The sequence below is a fragment of the Barbus barbus genome (assembly GCF_936440315.1).
Source record: "Barbus barbus genome assembly, chromosome: 32".
NCBI classification, from domain to species: Eukaryota; Metazoa; Chordata; class Actinopteri; order Cypriniformes; family Cyprinidae; genus Barbus; species Barbus barbus.
Window position 1 is genome coordinate 29151601 of NC_136760.1, and position 17837 is coordinate 29169437.

At 40.2% G+C, this 17837-nt stretch overlaps 2 protein-coding genes across 2 annotated transcripts; both read right to left on the reverse strand.

The window, feature by feature from the left end:
* Window positions 1-6047: 6047 nt before the first annotated feature.
* Window positions 6048-7871, reverse strand: LOC306852760 (homeobox protein HMX3-like; the record flags this gene model as incomplete). Its single annotated transcript, XM_079389825.1, has 2 exons — window positions 6048-6478; window positions 7730-7871. 2 exons carry the CDS (start codon window positions 7869-7871, stop codon window positions 6048-6050), a joined length of 573 nt encoding a protein of 190 aa, XP_079245951.1.
* Window positions 7872-11128: 3257 nt separating this feature from the next.
* acadsb (acyl-CoA dehydrogenase short/branched chain) lies at window positions 11129-17061 on the reverse strand. The gene is made up of 11 exons (XM_079388503.1): window positions 16992-17061; window positions 14614-14758; window positions 14437-14537; window positions 14137-14343; window positions 13890-14060; window positions 13210-13335; window positions 12934-13026; window positions 12389-12478; window positions 12181-12318; window positions 11859-11958; window positions 11129-11772 (listed from the first exon to the last, which is right to left on the reverse strand). The coding sequence occupies exons 1-11, from the start codon at window positions 17019-17021 to the stop codon at window positions 11696-11698; spliced, it is 1278 nt and encodes a 425-aa protein (XP_079244629.1). The 5' UTR covers window positions 17022-17061; the 3' UTR covers window positions 11129-11695.
* Between the last annotated feature and the right edge of the window lie 776 nt (window positions 17062-17837).

Sequence of the window (17837 nt, forward strand, 5' to 3'; positions counted from 1 at the left end):
TGAACAGTTACATACTTTTAAATAAAAAAATATTTCATTATGTTAGTCATGTCATGCACGTTTGTTTGTTTAAAAACTGTGAAACATAAAAAAATATGGCAGTATTGATTATTTGCGTCACGTCATCCCATCTCATTTGCGTCACGTGACTCACGTCAGCAAATAGCATTTCAGCTCGGGTTTAGAAGGGGCATGTAATTGGTTGGATCGAACGAACGAATATAATAGCATCATTGACCGAGATGGCTCTGTTTTGAGTCTGAACGAGAGAGAGATCTCCCGTTCGTGAACGAATTGAACGAACTGGTAGCTATACCCAGTTCGTTGACCGGGTAGGTCGGCCATTCTGTCAATCTAGTTCATCAATCAGCAGAAAGCGGATGCAAAGCACAGGTATCCGTACTGTGCACGCTTGTTTATATTCATATTTTACATACAGAATAACTCCTCGTTTAACATAATATCAGATTTGAACGTGTAAATCTCTGCCTAAACAATTAAATGTTAACTAGCCTAGTATGCAAACAAATAAATAAACACTTGTGCTTTGGTCATCCGAAAAGAGTGTAATTTAAAAGATAAAAAGAGTAATGACTTTGATCACTTATTTAGACTTATTTTATTCATTTAATGAGAAGGGCACACTTTTTAATGAAGCCAAATCGGTTTTTATTTTGTAACAAGTAAATACGTTAGTTGAACGGCACATGCTGACGTATTTGTGTAATATGGAAAAATGGTCACTGAACGAGTTAGTGAACGAATCTGAACGAATCATTTTGGTGAACGAACGAAAAATGAACGAGTCTCTGGAAAGAACGAAAATTTCCACCACTAGTGGGTAGTAACGAGTTACATTTACTTCGTTACATTTACTTGAGTATATTTTTTGAGTAACTAATACTTTTAGAGTATATTTTAAAATGGGTACTTTTACTCTTACTCAAGTATATTTTTAGAGAAAAAACGGTACTTTTACTTCGTTACTGTATCTTAATGCAATACAAGTTAAAAATGCTTCGGTTTATTCCAAACGCGCCGTCTACTTTTCTCTGGGCAATGAACGATGCCCATTCGCGAATGATTCATTCCTTTGAGTCGATTCTGTTTAAAGGCTTAATCAAACCAGTTGGCAAACCAGTGAATCGTTTCGCGAATCAGTTTGAATGATTCGTTCAGTTCCCTGCCGCACGCGCTGAGTCTCTGAAGCGGTTCTCTCTCAGATCACAGAGAGTTTAAGAACATCACAACTCTGCGCAGCGGCCTGTTCTAGACACAATTAATATTCATATTTTTACAATATTTACGCTTGCAAAAATATAGGCTACATTTGTTTACATTTTGCAGAACAGAATATCCGTCAATATGCATTTGTTTCGTTATGTTCAGAGCAGTCATGTGAGGCGTTTTCAGAGGTTTCAGTGTCAGAGGTTATAGAATAATACATAATTAATTTACTTTAAAATATAATTTAATTCAGTGATGCCAATCAGAATTTTCATCAGCTGTTACTCCAGTTTTCGGAGTCATATGATCCTTCAGAAATCATTATAACATATCTATTTATGACCAGTGTTGGAAACAGTTTTGCTGCTTAATATTTTTGGAACCTGTGCCATTTTGTTCAGTATTCTTTGATGAATAGAAAGATAAAAAGAGCTGCACTGATAATAAATCAACATGATTTCTGAAGGATTATGTGACTCTGAAGACTGGGATAAAGGCTGATCAAAATTCTGATTTGCATCACTGAAATAAATTACATTAAAATATATATATATTTTGAACGGCAATGTGTGTATGTGTGTGTGTATACACATACACTTTACATAAATGTAATCTATGTATCTAAATAAAAATAGACTATATTCAGTATATGATCCAAAGTAACTAGTAACTAACTACTTGAGTAGTTTTTTTTATCCGATACTTTTTACTCTTACTCAAGTAACTATTCAGACTATTACTTTTACTTGAGTACAGTTTTTGGGTACTCTACCCACCTCTGCTCACAACACATGCAAATTAAGAAACGCTGCAAATCCTCACAAAAACGCGCTGCATGGACCACAATGGAAATGTTTCAAGGGGACCCAAAAAAAGTGACGGACCAGCTGGGATTTGCTTATTGTGCAGTAGCTATTGGTTGAGTTGTTGGTGAACTGAAAGGTGAGTGTTTTTTTGTTGTTGTTGTTTATTTTAACACCCTGATTGCATGATTTCTTTGTCTTTTGGATATTATTAGATTAATAATGACAAATTACACGATTAACGTTATTATGTAAGATGGCTAATTTATCCTGAACTAAATATAATTTCAAGGTTAATGAAAATAAATTTGCAATGCTTCATTAATTGTTAAAACCAGGTCAAAATAAAAATGTCAGTAAGAATAATATTTTAAAATTTATTCAGGCCCTTTTAGTAGGCTAATGAAAGAAAGGACATTTGCATTTCTTAATTTGCATGTGTTGTGAGCATTTGCAACGTTTCTCAATTTGCATGTGTTGTGAGCATTTGCAGCGTTTCTCAATTTGCATGTGTTGTTAGCATTTGCAGCATTTCTCAATTTGCATGTGTTGTGAGCATTTGCAGCGTTTCTTAATTTGCATGTGTTGTGAGCATTTGCAGCGTTTCTTAATTTGCATGTGTTGTGAGCATTTGCAGCGTTTCTTAATTTGCATGTGTTGTGAGCATTTGCAGCGTTTCTTGTGAGCATTTGCAGCGTTTCTTAATTTGCATGTGTTGTGAGCATTTGCAGCGTTTCTTAATTTGCATGTGTTGTGAGCATTTGCAGCGTTTCTTGTGAGCATTTGCAGCGTTTCTTAATTTGCATGTGTTGTGAGCATTTGCAGCGTTTCTTAATTTGCATGTGTTGTGAGCATTTGCAGCGTTTCTCAATTTGCATGTGTTGTGAGCATTTGCAGCGTTTCTTAATTTGCATGTGTTGTGAGCATTTGCAGCGTTTCTTGTGAGCATTTGCAGCGTTTCTTAATTTGCATGTGTTGTGAGCATTTGCAGCATTTGTGCTGTCAAAATGATGAAGATGTTTTCTTGATTTGCTGGTGTTTTTTTCTATTTGCATGTGTTTTCTGAAGTTGTAGCGCGTTGAGCTCTCTCGGCCACCGTAGATTTGGTAGCTGAGCTGAACCAGACAGTTATTGAGGTGCAGAGGATGGATTCAATGATGGCGGAGTAGAACTGTTTCAGCAGCTCCTGTGGCAGGTTGAACTTCCTCAGCTGGCGAAGGGGTCTTCTTCAGAGGGGTCATTAGATGTGCAGTCGTTGGTGTAGAGGGAGAGGAGCAGTGGGGAGAGAACACAGCCCTGAGGAGCTCCAGTGCTGATGGTGCGGGTGCTGGATGTGTTTACCAAGCTTTACTAACTGCTGTCTGTCTGTCAGGAAGCTGTTGATCCACTGGCAGACGGAGGTGGGGACGGAGAGCTGGGTTAGTTTATTCTGAAGGGTGTCCGTGATAATGGTGTTAAAAGCGGAGCTGAAGTCCACAAACAGGATCCTCACATAAGTCCCTGATCTGTCCAGATGCTGCAGGATGAAGTGCAGTCCCATGTTGACTGCATCATCCACAGACCTGTTTGCTCTGTAGGCAAACTGCAGGGGCTCCAGTAAGGGTCCAGTGATGTCCTTCAGATAACCCAAAACCAGTCTTTCAAATGATTTCATGGCTACAGACGTTAGGGCCACAGGTCTGTAGTCATTAAGTCCAGGAATTTTTAAATAACTAAAAATATAATAAAATACTTAACTACATAATAATATTATTGTCAGAATTTGCAACAATATAAAAATAGAAATATAATACATTTATACATTTAAAATTGTAATTAAATCAATAATTAAACAATAAATAAACACTAATCTCCTGGTCAGAGGAGAACTGGCCCCGACTGAGTCTGGTTTCTCTCAAGGTTTTTTCTCCATTCTGTCTCAGAGAGAGTTCTGATTCCTTGCCGCTGTCGCCTCTGGCTTGCTCAGTTAGGGACACTTCATTTCTAGCGATTATCATCAGTTTGATTTCACAGATACTATTTAAACTAAACTGAGATAGACAATGACATCTGAATTCAATAATGAAATGCCTTTAACTGAAAATTTAATGTTTAATCATATTTTTATACGTTACAGACACTCTATCCTCCAATCCGATACTGTTAAGCGCTTTGACACAATCTGTATTGTTAAAAGAGCTATAAATAAAGCTGACTGATGATACAGTGTCTCTCATATGAGCAGCAGATCAAGCACTGAGCAGAAAATCACTCTATAAAATCAGAACTGATGTGTGAAATCCGCTTAAACAGACTTAATGTCTATTACACACCTGACAGCAATGATGAATATGACCGGAGTATTAATACTCGCTGCTGTGAGTGACTGCCGCAGTATAGCGGCGTCCGCGGGAGCGCGCACCACAGTCCGGCTCGTGCCCGCGGCCTCCACAATTCGAGTGGAAAGCGTTTAATATGCAGTGGAGCTTCATGAATATGAGTTATTAATTCTGAATCCGTTATGAACTTACTGAAAATGTCTGTTTTCTGAGCGTCCCAAAATGAAGTCTTCATCATTCTGTCAGCATCAGCGGACACGCGCTTTTCTACTGGAAATATATATATATATATATAAATCCGTCCTGAAACCGCGCGCGCCGGTTTGCGTCATTCGAGCGAATCAGAGCACGAGCATTAAATAAAGTGTCGGATGTGAATGATCTTTTAATTATTTATCTCTAGTGATTGATCCCGTTTAAAATATAAAACCCTGATTATTTTACTGTTAAATGCTGTTTTAGCTGCAGATTAAAAACTCATCATTGCCTTATACATGAGCTGAATTCTCACACATTTGTACTTGAGCCTACATTTAATATTAGATTTTAATATTTTACTGCGGTTTTACAGAGAATATTTTTTAATAATAAAGATTCACGAATTTCTGTGAAAATATAAATGCTATCATGCATTAATAACCTGTTAAGAAATAAATGATTTTCAATATAACCTATTTATTTTCACGCGGCATGGCCTGTTGTTTGTAAACATTTCCGAGAATCAAACAATAATCAGTGGTTTTTATAATCCATAGTGAATCAAAAACTCATATTTTGTTCTCCTCGTTACAAGCATTAATTGATTGTTTGAAACATCAGATTATTTGTTGCCAGCAACAGATCATTTCATTAAACGACATGAATCAATACAATTCTCGGACAGAATGGCAATTATTAACATATTTTTATTAAGGTTATAATATAATTTTAGCGGTGATAAAGTCAGCAAATGCGTAAAACCCGCGCTTTCATAAAAACACGGACTTTTTGTTATTTTTATTCTCTATTATTATAATATTGAACACGATAGAAAATAAAGAAAATAATGATTGCAAGATTAGTTCCTAATTACAATAGAAGCGCTTTATTAAGTCAACATCTTCAGAATCACAAACACATTCAATAATGAACATTAATTCATAATCATATCAAAATCTGCGCAAATCCTCTAAAACACAAACAATTTCACCGATTATTTCACAAACATTTATAGACGTTTGTCAGACAATAAAATATATTTATATGAACATCCACACTGAGAAATACAGTTCAGTACAATACTGCAGTCCTGGAATGAAAAACTGCATGTAAACAGATCTTACAGCATGATTAGAAATATACAGAAAACATGTGTTTTTCCAGCATTTCTTTATTTGACTGACATCAGACACAAACACAGAACACCCGACACTGACTGAGTTTGTGCGCATTTACACACATCTCGACGGAAAACAGAGCGCATCCGCCTATAATAATAATAATAATAATAATAATAATTAACACAGCTGCACCTGTGATTGGCTGAACCAAGCGCTCCTCAGCAAAGCAAGACTTTTTATAATAAAAATAATAGCTTTCTGTTTTTACAGACGCTGAGTTCAGGGTTCGTCAGTCTGTGAGAGAGAGTTAACTCCTGGATCTGATGCAGGGTCAGCTGGTTAACTCTCTGATGGGTTAGTTAGTTAGTTAGTTAGTTAGTTCAGGTCAGTCTCAGCGCGTGCGGGTAATAGAGCGCGTGCGCGAAGGCCAGGGCCGCGGGGGCGCGCTCTCTCTCCGCGTGCTCGTGGTAGAGGACGGGCACGCGCACGATCCTCTGCGCGTGCCCCAGGCTGGCGGCCTCCAGCTCGGCGGCGATCTGCCGCTTCCACTTGTTCCTGCGGTTCTGGAACCAGATCTTCACCTGCGTCTCGCTCAGGTGTAGCGCCGCCGCGAGCCCCGCGCGCTCCGAGCTGCTCAGGTAGCGCTTCAGGTCGAAGGTGGACTCCAGCTGGAACACCTGAGCGCGGGAAAACACGGTCCTGGTCTTCTTCTTGCGGCAGAGCTTCTTCTGAGAGCTCTCCTCCGAGTCCGAGTCCAGGAGAAGCTCCGAGTCCGAGTCTTTAGGATCCGGATCCTGCGCCTCAACATCTGCTGTACAATCAAAATAGAATAGAAATAAAGCAGACGAGAGAAAACAACATCAAAATAGAATAGAAATAAAGCAGACGAGAGAAAACAACATCAAAATAGAATAGAAATAAACTAGAGGAGAGAAAACAACATCAAAATAGAATAGAAATAAACCAGACGAGAGAAAACAACATCAAAATAGAATAGAAATAAAGCAGACAAGAGAGAAAACAACATCAAAATAATAGAAATAATGCAGACAAGAGAGAAAACAACATCAAAATAGAATAGAAATAAACTAGAGGAGAGAAAACAACATCAAACTAGAATAGAAATAAACCAGAAGAGAGAAAACAACATCAAAATAGAATAGAAATAAACCAGACAAGAGAGAAAACAACATCAAAATAGAATAGAAATAAACTAGAGGAGAGAAAACAACATCAAAATAGAATAGAAATAAACCAGAAGAGAGAAAATAACATCAAAATAGAATAGAAATAAACTAGAGGAGAGAAAACAACATCAAAATAGAATAGAAATAAACCAGAAGAGAGAAAACATCAAAATAGAATAGAAATAAACTAGAGGAGAGAAAACAACATCAAAATAGAATAGAAATAAACCAGAAGAGAGAAAATAACATCAAAATAGAATAGAAATAAACCAGACGAGAGAAAACAACATCAAAATAGAATAGAAATAAACCAGACGAGAGAAAATAACATCAAAATAGAATAGAAATAAACCAGACGAGAGAACACAACATCAAAATAGAATAGAAATAAACCAGACGAGAGAAAACAACATCAAAATAGAATAGAAATAAACCAGACGAGAGAAAACAACATCAAAATAGAATAGAAATAAACTAGATGAAAAAAAGATGAAAGTAGAATATGGAAAAGAAACAAAACATTGAAATAGAATAGAAATATAATATAGAAGAGAGAAAAAGAACATCAAAATAGAATAGAAATAAACCAGAAGAGAGAAAAGATGAAAGTGAAAAATGGAAAAGAAACAGACAAAGCACATAGAAATGGAATAGAAATAAAACATAGAAAAGAGAAAAATAGAATACGGAAAACAGAGATATGGGAAAATAAAGTACATTTGAGGAGTTTCACGCATATTTAATGCTTTCATAATAACCAGAATAAACTCTTCAGTGATATGAATTAATGATAGCGTCTGAATCTGATCTCCGCTCATGTCCCATAGCTCTGTGAACACACGATGAAGACTCTGGTGCTCGGGTTCGATCCTCACCTGCGACGGTGTGCGGCGCGCTCGCGCAGCTCCAGGATCCGAAGCGCAGGAGAGTCACGCGAGCTCGGGGCTCATCGGGCTTCCGCAGCAGGTTCTTGATGGAAAACGGAGAATCTTTCACTTCTGGTGTTCTTTCCTCCATCGGTGAGACTCAGCGCTGATGATGAAGATGATGAAGAAGAAAGTTACTCCGGTCTGAAGTGAGAAGCGCACCGAGAATCCATAAGAGAAGAACTGACGCGATTATGCCGCGAGCTGCAGAGAACATGATGGAGAGAGAGAGAGACACAGAGAGAGAGAGAGAGAGAGAGACACAGAGAGAGAGAGAGAGACAGAGAGAGAGAGAGAGAGAGAGAGAGAGTATGATCTGGGGCTGTGTTTGACTATAGGGGTCAGGTGGAGGAGGAGTCTTCTCTAAACTTTGCAGTTCTTCTCTTGTCTGTCAGTTGCTCCTTCTGAGCTGGCAGTTGTTTTCCATTTTCACTTGTTTTCCTTCTGTCTTCTCTTAGCTCTCTCAATTCTTCTCTCATTACAGACAGTTGTTTGTTGTACTCCTCTCTCTGATTGTTCAGTTCATATTGAAAGAGAGCTGTGAAACTCCATCAGCAGCTGAAATCCAGTGATCCGAGCTCTTACCAGACTGAAGCCCTGCAGAAGAGCACTTTTACAGCTGGTACTCACACTACACCCAAACCAGCACAGCACAATCAGACCCAACCAAATCACACAACTACATCACCTACTGGAGAGATGCCACTGAAATACAGAAGAAGATGGAGCTGTATCTACACCTGAAAAGAGACTACAAGCCAGCAGAATACCTGATCTGTGTGAAAGATCCCAAATGAAGAAACACTACCGAAGTACAGCCTGAGTGATCAGTGTCTGGCTATAGAGAGAGGACGACAGCCACGAGAACAGAGCCTGTGTTCACTGTGCTGCAGAAAGAGCTGGAAACAGAGGAACATTTCTCACTGCACAGTGATTACTATCACAACATCAGAGCTGCACATTTCAACTAATTACAACTAGTTACACCACATTTTATGGCATTACCAAATGCAGAAAAATTAAGTCACATTTTAGGAGAAAATTCCAAACTGATCAGAACAGCAGCAAGATATGTACCAGCCTGCCACAAACTAAGACTATCAGCCAGTGGACAAAACTGGAGCAAGAGCATTTCTTACATGTTCTACAAAGATGTGTGTTTTTTATTTATTTATTATTATTATTATTATTTTTTTTTTTTTCAAACAATGTCTTAAATATTTTTCTTGTTTGTAAAAAAAAAAAAAAAGTATACATCTCTTCAAGATTAATCGCTTTTTGTATTCCCCAATTGTAAGTCGCTTTGGATAAAAGCGTCTGCCAAATGACTAAATGATACATGTACATATTTACTTAATTATTTTACAGATCTATTCTTGTTCTATGTATTATATAATTGTTTGTTCCTTATTCATGTAATGGACAATGCTTTGGAAATACTGTACAAGTCATGCCAATAAAGCTCATTTGAATTGAATTGAATTGAGAGAGAGAGACAGACCTGGCTCTCTCGTGAGGACAGACTCTGCTCGCACTGCATCCTGGGAGTGACGGAGACGGAGCTGCACTTCCTCACAGAATGCACAAAATATAAAGCTATCAGAGACCAATACTACCCCAAAATTCATAAAATATTCCCCCAATTTAGCACATATAATCCAACTCAAAAACTCGGTTTCATTCTTGGCGAAGAAGCCAAATGTTGTAATATAGCTGCAAGATTTGTAGCATCTTGTCATCTCCTGAGAGACAGCCAGAGAGAAACAAACAGCCAATAAACACACACTCACTCACAGCACAAACACACACACATTACAGCTACACACATCTATATCATCTATACAATGTTCAGTTCTCCAAGTTCAGTTGTTACATGATGTCTGTGGTATAATCTTTTATTTATTATTATAATTCATTATTTATTTTATTAACAGTTAGCATTGTTTTGTTTTTGTTATATCTAGCCATGTGTTTATGTAATAATGCTTTTATTTAGTTTCATTATTACTATTATTTTCTATAAGCTTTACTAAATTTTCTATGTTGTTTTAATGCTTTGGCAATACAGAATGTATGTTTTTGTCATGCCAATAAAGCTTTCTGAATTGAATTGAGACACAGAGACAGACAGAGAGAGATGTGTGTGTGTGTGTGTGTGTGTGTGTGAAAGAGAGAGAGAGACAGACAGAGAGAGATGTGTGTGTGTGTGTGTGTGTGTGTGTGTGTGTGTGTGTGAAAGAGAGAGAGAGACAGACAGAGAGAGGTGTGTGTGAAAGAGAGAGAGAGACAGACAGAGAGAGAGGTGTGTGTGTGTGTGTGTGTGCGTGAAAGAGAGAGACAGACAGAGAGATGTGTGTGTGTGTGTGTGTGAAAGAGAGAGAGAGACAGACAGAGAGAGATGTGTGTGTGTGTGTGAAAGAGAGAGACAGACAGAGAGATGTGTGTGTGTGTGTGTGTGTGTGAAAGAGAGAGAGAGACAGACAGAGAGAGAGATGTGTGTGTGTGTGTGTGAAAGAGAGACAGACAGAGAGATGTGTGTGTGTGTGTGTGAAAGAGAGACAGACAGAGAGAGAGATGTGTGTGTGTGTGTGAAAGAGAGAGAGACAGAGAGAGAGATGTGTGTGTGTGTGTGTGAAAGAGAGACAGACAGAGAGAGAGATGTGTGTGTGTGTGTGTGTGTGTGTGAAAGAGAGAGAGAGACAGAGAGAGATGTGTGTGTGGATCTCTTGCTGACACAATTATAAAAAGCTAAATCTTTTTCATTTCTTAATACTTGGGACTTAATACTTAGTTCATCCCCCCCAAAATATAATAATAATAATAATGATGATGATAAAATAAAAATAGGCTATTAAAACTCTAAATGGTGACGTACAACAACGTCAAACATTTGTTTTAGACTAAATGTATTGCAAATTGATAAAATGCATAAATAAATAATAAAATTACGACACTTATATCAATATTTCAGCTCCAATCTGCCTTCATTATACAGACTCCAGTTTCTCAGCCTCCTTTACTGCGGGAGCAAAATTAACTAATATATGTATAGTTTTCTCTTTCTTTCTCTCTTTTTATTTTTTTTTAACTAAATGTTTAAAACAAACACACGAGAAAAGGAAACATAGTGACTGAAATTAACCCTATGACTTGACTAGGCCCCGTTTTATTAATATATGACACTAATATTGTATCTACAAAACTTATCCATGTAAGATGCATCTGTTTTTATGAACACGTTCATATCATCTCTCTATTTACTGCAGCGCGAGCGCCACCTGGCGGTCAGACTGCGCATGCGCATCATTTACTTCAAACACGACAAAGACATGAGGAAAAGAAATAAAGTATGACAAAAACAATATTTTTACTATTTGTTACAAGTAATCATTAGCAGTAATGAGAGTGAAACTCACTGATGATCACAGACTTACAGTAAACTCACAGCAGAGCTGATGGTGAGCCGCTGCTGGACCACATGAGACCAGCGCTGCTCAGAACACATGATGTTTATGATGTTTATTCATCAGGTTCAGACACACAAACACAATGATCTGACCGATCTCAAACCCACAGCGGTCAGAGATCAATAAGGCACCGGATCAATCAATAACTGTAACAGGAACATAAACCAAGTCTAACGATAGTTTTATCTTAACAATGAAAACACTAGCCAGGAAAGACTTTAACTCATATATGCTGTGATATAATTTCAGTCAAACACGAGAACATCCATTAAGAGTGGCATACAGCTGAGTTACAGACAGACTCTTATTACACTCCTGCTGTTTGAATCTGTCTCGAGGAGATTCCTGAAGATGCTCGTGCTGACGAACTACATTAGATTGTTTAATTACAGCTTCTATGTTATTGACGGCTCGATTAGTGCGTCTGGTATATTTCACACACAGATGTTTATCTGTCATATTCCTGGTCGATCATCTTGGCCATGGTGCTCAGCTGGATGTTGGTGGTTCCCTCATAAATGGTTCCTGCAGGAAAGGGTTCAGTGCGTTAATATCAAACACATGATTTCTGATGAGAGCAGCGCTTCTTCATGATCCACACTAACACTCACCGATCTTACAGTCTCGGTAGTATTTCTCGATGGGATAGTCTTTGGTGAAGCCCACACCGCCCATCCACTCGATGCACTTGGACGTGGTCAGAGTCGCCACCTGCAAACACACACTGATCTCAGAACAGCATCGCAGCTTCTTTCTGACACATTATCATACAAATTAAAAAAGATGATTTTGTGACTCTTTATCTCACAATTCAGATATTTTTTTCTAAACTATCATATAAACTCAGAATTGTAACTTATCTTTGTTATTTATTCTCTGTGGCATTACTGAAATTTGCACAGTTTGCAGGTGAGCTGAGAGCGAGGGACTGACCTCCGCAGTGAAGTACTTGGCCATGCAGGCCTCTTTAAGGAAGGACCGTCCAGCCTCCTTCAGCCGCGCCGCGTTATAGGTCAGCAGTCGAGCCGCTTCCAGCTGCGTGGCCACATGAGCGATCTGGTGCTGCATGCCCTGCTCACACACACACACACGTGACCTCGAGGAGACCGAACACACCACACACACCGAACAGCAGAAATACCTGGAAATCAAAGATGCGCTTGCCAAACTGGATCCTCTGTCGGGTGTAAGGAACCGTGTGATCAAAACAGCCCTGAGCCAAACCCAGCATCTGAAACACACACACACACACACACACACACACACACACACACAGGCGCACACAGATGCACACACACACACACACAGACAGACGCGCACACAGATGCACACACACACACACACACACAGGCGCACACAGATGCACACACACACACACACACAGACAGACGCGCACACAGATGCACACACACACACACACACACACACACAGACAGACGCGCACACACACACGCATGCACGCACACACACACACACACACACACACACACACAGACAGACGCGCACACACACACACACACACACACACGACAACAAAACATGAATGGAATTGATCTGAATAATGACTCTCTTGTCTTCTGCTGTACAGATGAAATTTAATTTGTCACATAACTGATGAATAACTAACAGTGTTATTTTCCTGTGTTGTATAAAGCTCTGTGGAAGTAAGCGTGAGCTGAAACACACCTGCGCAGCGATCCCGATCCGGCCTTCGTTCAGCATCCCGATGGCGTATTTATAACCATGACCCACTTTCCCTAAAATGCTCTTCTCATGAACCTGCACCAGACAAACATTTCATTCTGAATCAATGTTTTCATTCATCTTCTCAGATTTAATAGCAGCACAAAACCATCCTGTAACTTCCAGAACTTCCCTTGAACTGAAAGAAATGACTGGTTCCGTTTAGAAACTAGATTACAGTGTGATGTGGAGGAATGAATCGGATCGGAGCAGGTTCACCTTCATGTTGTCGAATGTCAGAGAACACGTGGATGAGGCTCTCAGACCCAGCTTATTCTCCTTCCGGCCGATGTGAAGCCCGTCTGTGTCTCTGTCCACGATGAAGCAGGTGATGCCCTTGTAACCCTGCGGCGCACACACACACACACACACACACACACACACACACACACACACACACACACACAGTAGAATCGTGTTTATAGTTCTGTCTCTGCTTCTGTGTGAAACTTTACTGTGGTCATGTGACGTGTGTGTGTGAGTGTTTGTGATTGTGAGTGTGTTTGAATTACTGAACATTGTATCAATGTAAGATTTGACATCGTAAAGATACACTTAAAAAACAGATCTAAGAATGAAACAGCTGATGAACAATAAAAACACTGACAGCCAATCAGAACCACAACCTGCTTTAAAGAGCTCCAGCTTTTAAAGTGACAGGCGACAAAACTGCAGCACGCTTATAATGAGCAGAACATTACTGTGTGTTGATATAGACACCCATATAATAACCGTTACAGGAATCAGTATAGCTATCATTCATAGTGTGAACAAGCCCTAATTCAGTGACTCCATGACAGACGTTGGATGGGTTAAATGCAGAGCATGAATTCCGAGTATGGGTCACTATACTTGGCTGAATGTCACTTCACTTCACTTCAGACTCCACACATACTAACCGCGGCCGGCTCTGCGTTTGCCATCACCAGAAACACCCCGGCATGTTCTGCGTTACTGATCCACATCTTAGAGCCGTTGATGATGTAATAATCCTTGTGTTTCTCTGCTTTAGTCTTGAGAGAGAACGCGTCGCTACCCGACTCTGCCTCTGACAGACAGAAGCTGCCGACCTGAAAAAGAGAACGAGCGTCGTCAGTCACAGAAACGCTTCAGAGCATCAGCGGATCGTCAGAGCAAGCGTCTCACCGTATCGCTGGCCAGCCGCGGCAGATAGCACTGCTTCTGCTCCTCCGAGCCCAGGTTCATCAGCAGCGTGTTTATGAGCGTGTTCTGAATGTCGCACAGCACCGACACCGACGGGTCCACCTTCGCCAGCTCCTCGATCACCAGGATGGAGGAGAAGAAGGAGGAGCCCGTGCCTCCGTACTCCGCTCCGATCTCGATCCCCATCAGCTGACACACACACACACACACACAGAAATGATTAAATGAAACCGCTAGAAGAAGCAGGTGTGTCTGTGATCACTGTTGTGCTGAGATACTCACGCCCTGCTCGAACAGAGCACTGATCACACCCGCATCCATCACCGAATCCTCATCCATCTTGGAGACAAATGGGGCAATGCGCTCCTGGGCAAATTTCTTCACTAGTAAAGAGAAGAAGAGCGTTAATATGGTCTGAGTGTTTCTGGACTCACATGTGTCCCGTAAACAGCGTCTCACCTGCGTCTCTCATCATGCTCTCCTCCTCTGAGAAACTCTGCAGTGGCGGAAACGCAGGTCTGATCGCATCACGATGAGCTTCTGCTGCGGCTCGCGAACACAGGAACCTGACCGCAGCACGCGAGCGAGACAGAGAGCCGCACACCTGCAACACACCAGACAAACATCAGACACGCCAGACAAACATCAGACACACCAGACAAACATCAGACACACCAGACAAACATCAGACACACCAGACAAACATCAGACACGCCAGACAAACATCAGACACACCAGACAAACATCAGACACGCCAGACAAACATCAGACACACCAGACAAACATCAGACACACCAGACAAACATCAGACACACCAGACAAACATCAGACACACCAGACAAACATCAGACACGCCAGACAAACATCAGACACGCCAGACAAACATCAGACACGCCAGACAAACATCAGACACACCAGACAAACATCAGACACACCAGACAAACATCAGACACACCAGACAAACATCAGACACGCCAGACAAACATCAGACACACCAGACAAACATCAGACACGCCAGACAAACATCAGACACACCAGACAAACATCAGACACGCCAGACAAACATCAGACACGCCAGACAAACATCAGACACACCAGACAAACATCAGACACGCCAGACAAACATCAGACACGCCAGACAAACATCAGACACACCAGACAAACATCAGACACACCAGACAAACATCAGACACGCCAGACAAACATCAGACACGCCAGACAATCATCAGACACGCCAGACAAACATCAGACACACCAGACAAACATCAGACACGCCAGACAAACATCAGACACGCCAGACAATCATCAGACACGCCAGACAAACATCAGACACACCAGACAAACACGCCAGACAATCATCAGACAAACATCAGACACACATCAGACACACATCAGACACACATCAAACACGCCAGACAAACATCAGACACACATCAAACACGCCAGACAAACATCAGACAAACATCAGACACACATCAGACACACAGTCCAGGCAAACATCAGACAAACATCAGACACACATCAGACACACATCAGACACACAGTCCAGGCAAACATCAGACAAACATCAGACAAACATCAGACACACAGTCCAGGCAAACATCAGACAAACATCAGACACACATCAGACACACAGTCCAGGCAAACATCAGACAAACATCAGACACACATCAGACACACATCAGACACACAGTCCAGGCAAACATCAGACAAACATCAGACAAACATCAGACACACATCAGACACACAGTCCAGGCAAACATCAGACAAACATCAGACAAACATCAAACACACCAGACAAACATCAGACAAACATCAGACACACAGACACACGCGCCAGGCAAACATCAGGCAAACATCAGACAAACAGCAGACACACATCAGACAAACATCAGACAAACAGCAGACAAACATCAGACAAACATCAAACACACCAGGCAAACATCAGACAAACATCAGACACACCAGACAAACATCAGACACACATCAGACACACGCGCCAGGCAAACATCAGACACACATCAGACACACGCGCCAGGCAAACATCAGACAAACATCAGACAAACACAGCAGACACACGCGCCAGACAAACATCAGACAAACATCAGACACACGCGCCAGGCAAACATCAGGCAAACATCAGACAAACAGCAGACACACATCAGACAAACATCAGACAAACAGCAGACAAACAGCAGACACACACATGCACTGTTACACACAGGATTGCAGTTTCTATATGTCTCAGTGTATCCTGAAGTGGGGTTTGAGCTGATAAAGAGCTAATAATTAATTAAATTATAAAATTGTAAATATAAAAACTAGCCAAACAATGTATTTTATTTTTTGATCTGCATGTGATTAGTCCATTAATTGTCATCAGAGAACGGTGAATGTATAAATGATTGAAATATTAATTTTGACTCTCAGTTGGACTTCATGTAAATATTTGAGATGAAACTGGTTCTGCAGATGAAGTTTAGTGATTGACAGACAGAATCAAAACAAACTCAACCAGAGGAGTCTGTCACATTCAGATGACTTTCAGAGACAAACTCGAATGATCTGCCTTCAGTCGGACTAATCCATGACTGTCAGCAATGAATATGACACACACGCATAAATCATGTTTGAGAATAAGATCATCTCTCGTCTCAATATTACGCTTCGTTATAATAATCCATTCCTGTAGTTTGTTATGAAATGTTCCGCTGGCGCATTCTGTTGCAAATCTGTTCATTTAATCTGTCAGGTGCCACTGATCTTCGCTCGGTGTCAAACGTGTTTAACGCTGTAGTTTAATATCATGCGTGTTATTGTCTGTAGTTTATTCTCACCTGTCGCAGCATTCTGAACGCGGGCGCCATTACTGCTCTGCGTCACACCGAAAAGTGTCCGGATGAAACAGCACGCACACATGTACAGCTAAACACTCACAGATACAGTAATGTCTCTGGAAATTATCTCTGATCTTATTGTCAACGTTCCTTTTCGTACGAAATGTGTTTCTTACTAATTGAAAGGAAACTCAGATTTATAATCTGAGAAACGTATGAATTAATAATGCATTATGATATTGATCTACAGAAGACAATACAATATCACTTATTCTCTTTTATTCATTTGAATCTTCTGTATGTAAATATTTTGTAACAGTCTAAATGTTACCTGATTTTTATTGTATTTACCTGCCTACACATTTTAAGTCCTGGTTTGAGAACTCCTAGAGTTTATGCTCAAACGTGAGTATTGGCTGACTTTGATAACGACTTGGTGTATTTGTCTGATGTTAGCTATTTTACTTTCTTTTGTAGAAAGGATTTTTCATCTTGTATTCAGCTCATTTGTATCACTATTGGACTATATCTCTCTGGTTGCTTACGTCACCGTGTTTACCGTGAGCACCGCGTGGATTCACCGCTCGCTGCCCGGAAGCCGGAAGAAGGACTGTTTGTATCAGTGAGGCGTTAACGAGGCCATGAACACCACTGACTATATCCACTTCTCACTTACTGGATTATATCATTGCATCGCTCTCAAATAACCTTGTGCATTTATACTCATCACCATCATCACTTTAGTTCATCTAAAGTTTGGACATTGATAAGCTTCATTTATTTCATTGACTCGTTTACACAGAGAAAAGGACTGCTTGTTTATTCATATTCTTTATTTCTTATTTT

Excerpts from the sequence above, each read along its gene's own strand:
- acadsb (XM_079388503.1), bottom strand. The coding sequence starts at position 17,021 with ATGGCGCCCGCGTTCAGAATGCTGCGACAG. Across the intron at positions 14,061-14,136 it reads CGCGGCTGGCCAGCGATACG|GTCGGCAGCTTCTGTCTGTC; the intron begins GTGAGACGCTTG and ends TCTCTTTTTCAG. Across the intron at positions 12,479-12,933 it reads GGATCGGGATCGCTGCGCAG|ATGCTGGGTTTGGCTCAGGG; the intron begins GTGTGTTTCAGC and ends TGTGTGTTTCAG.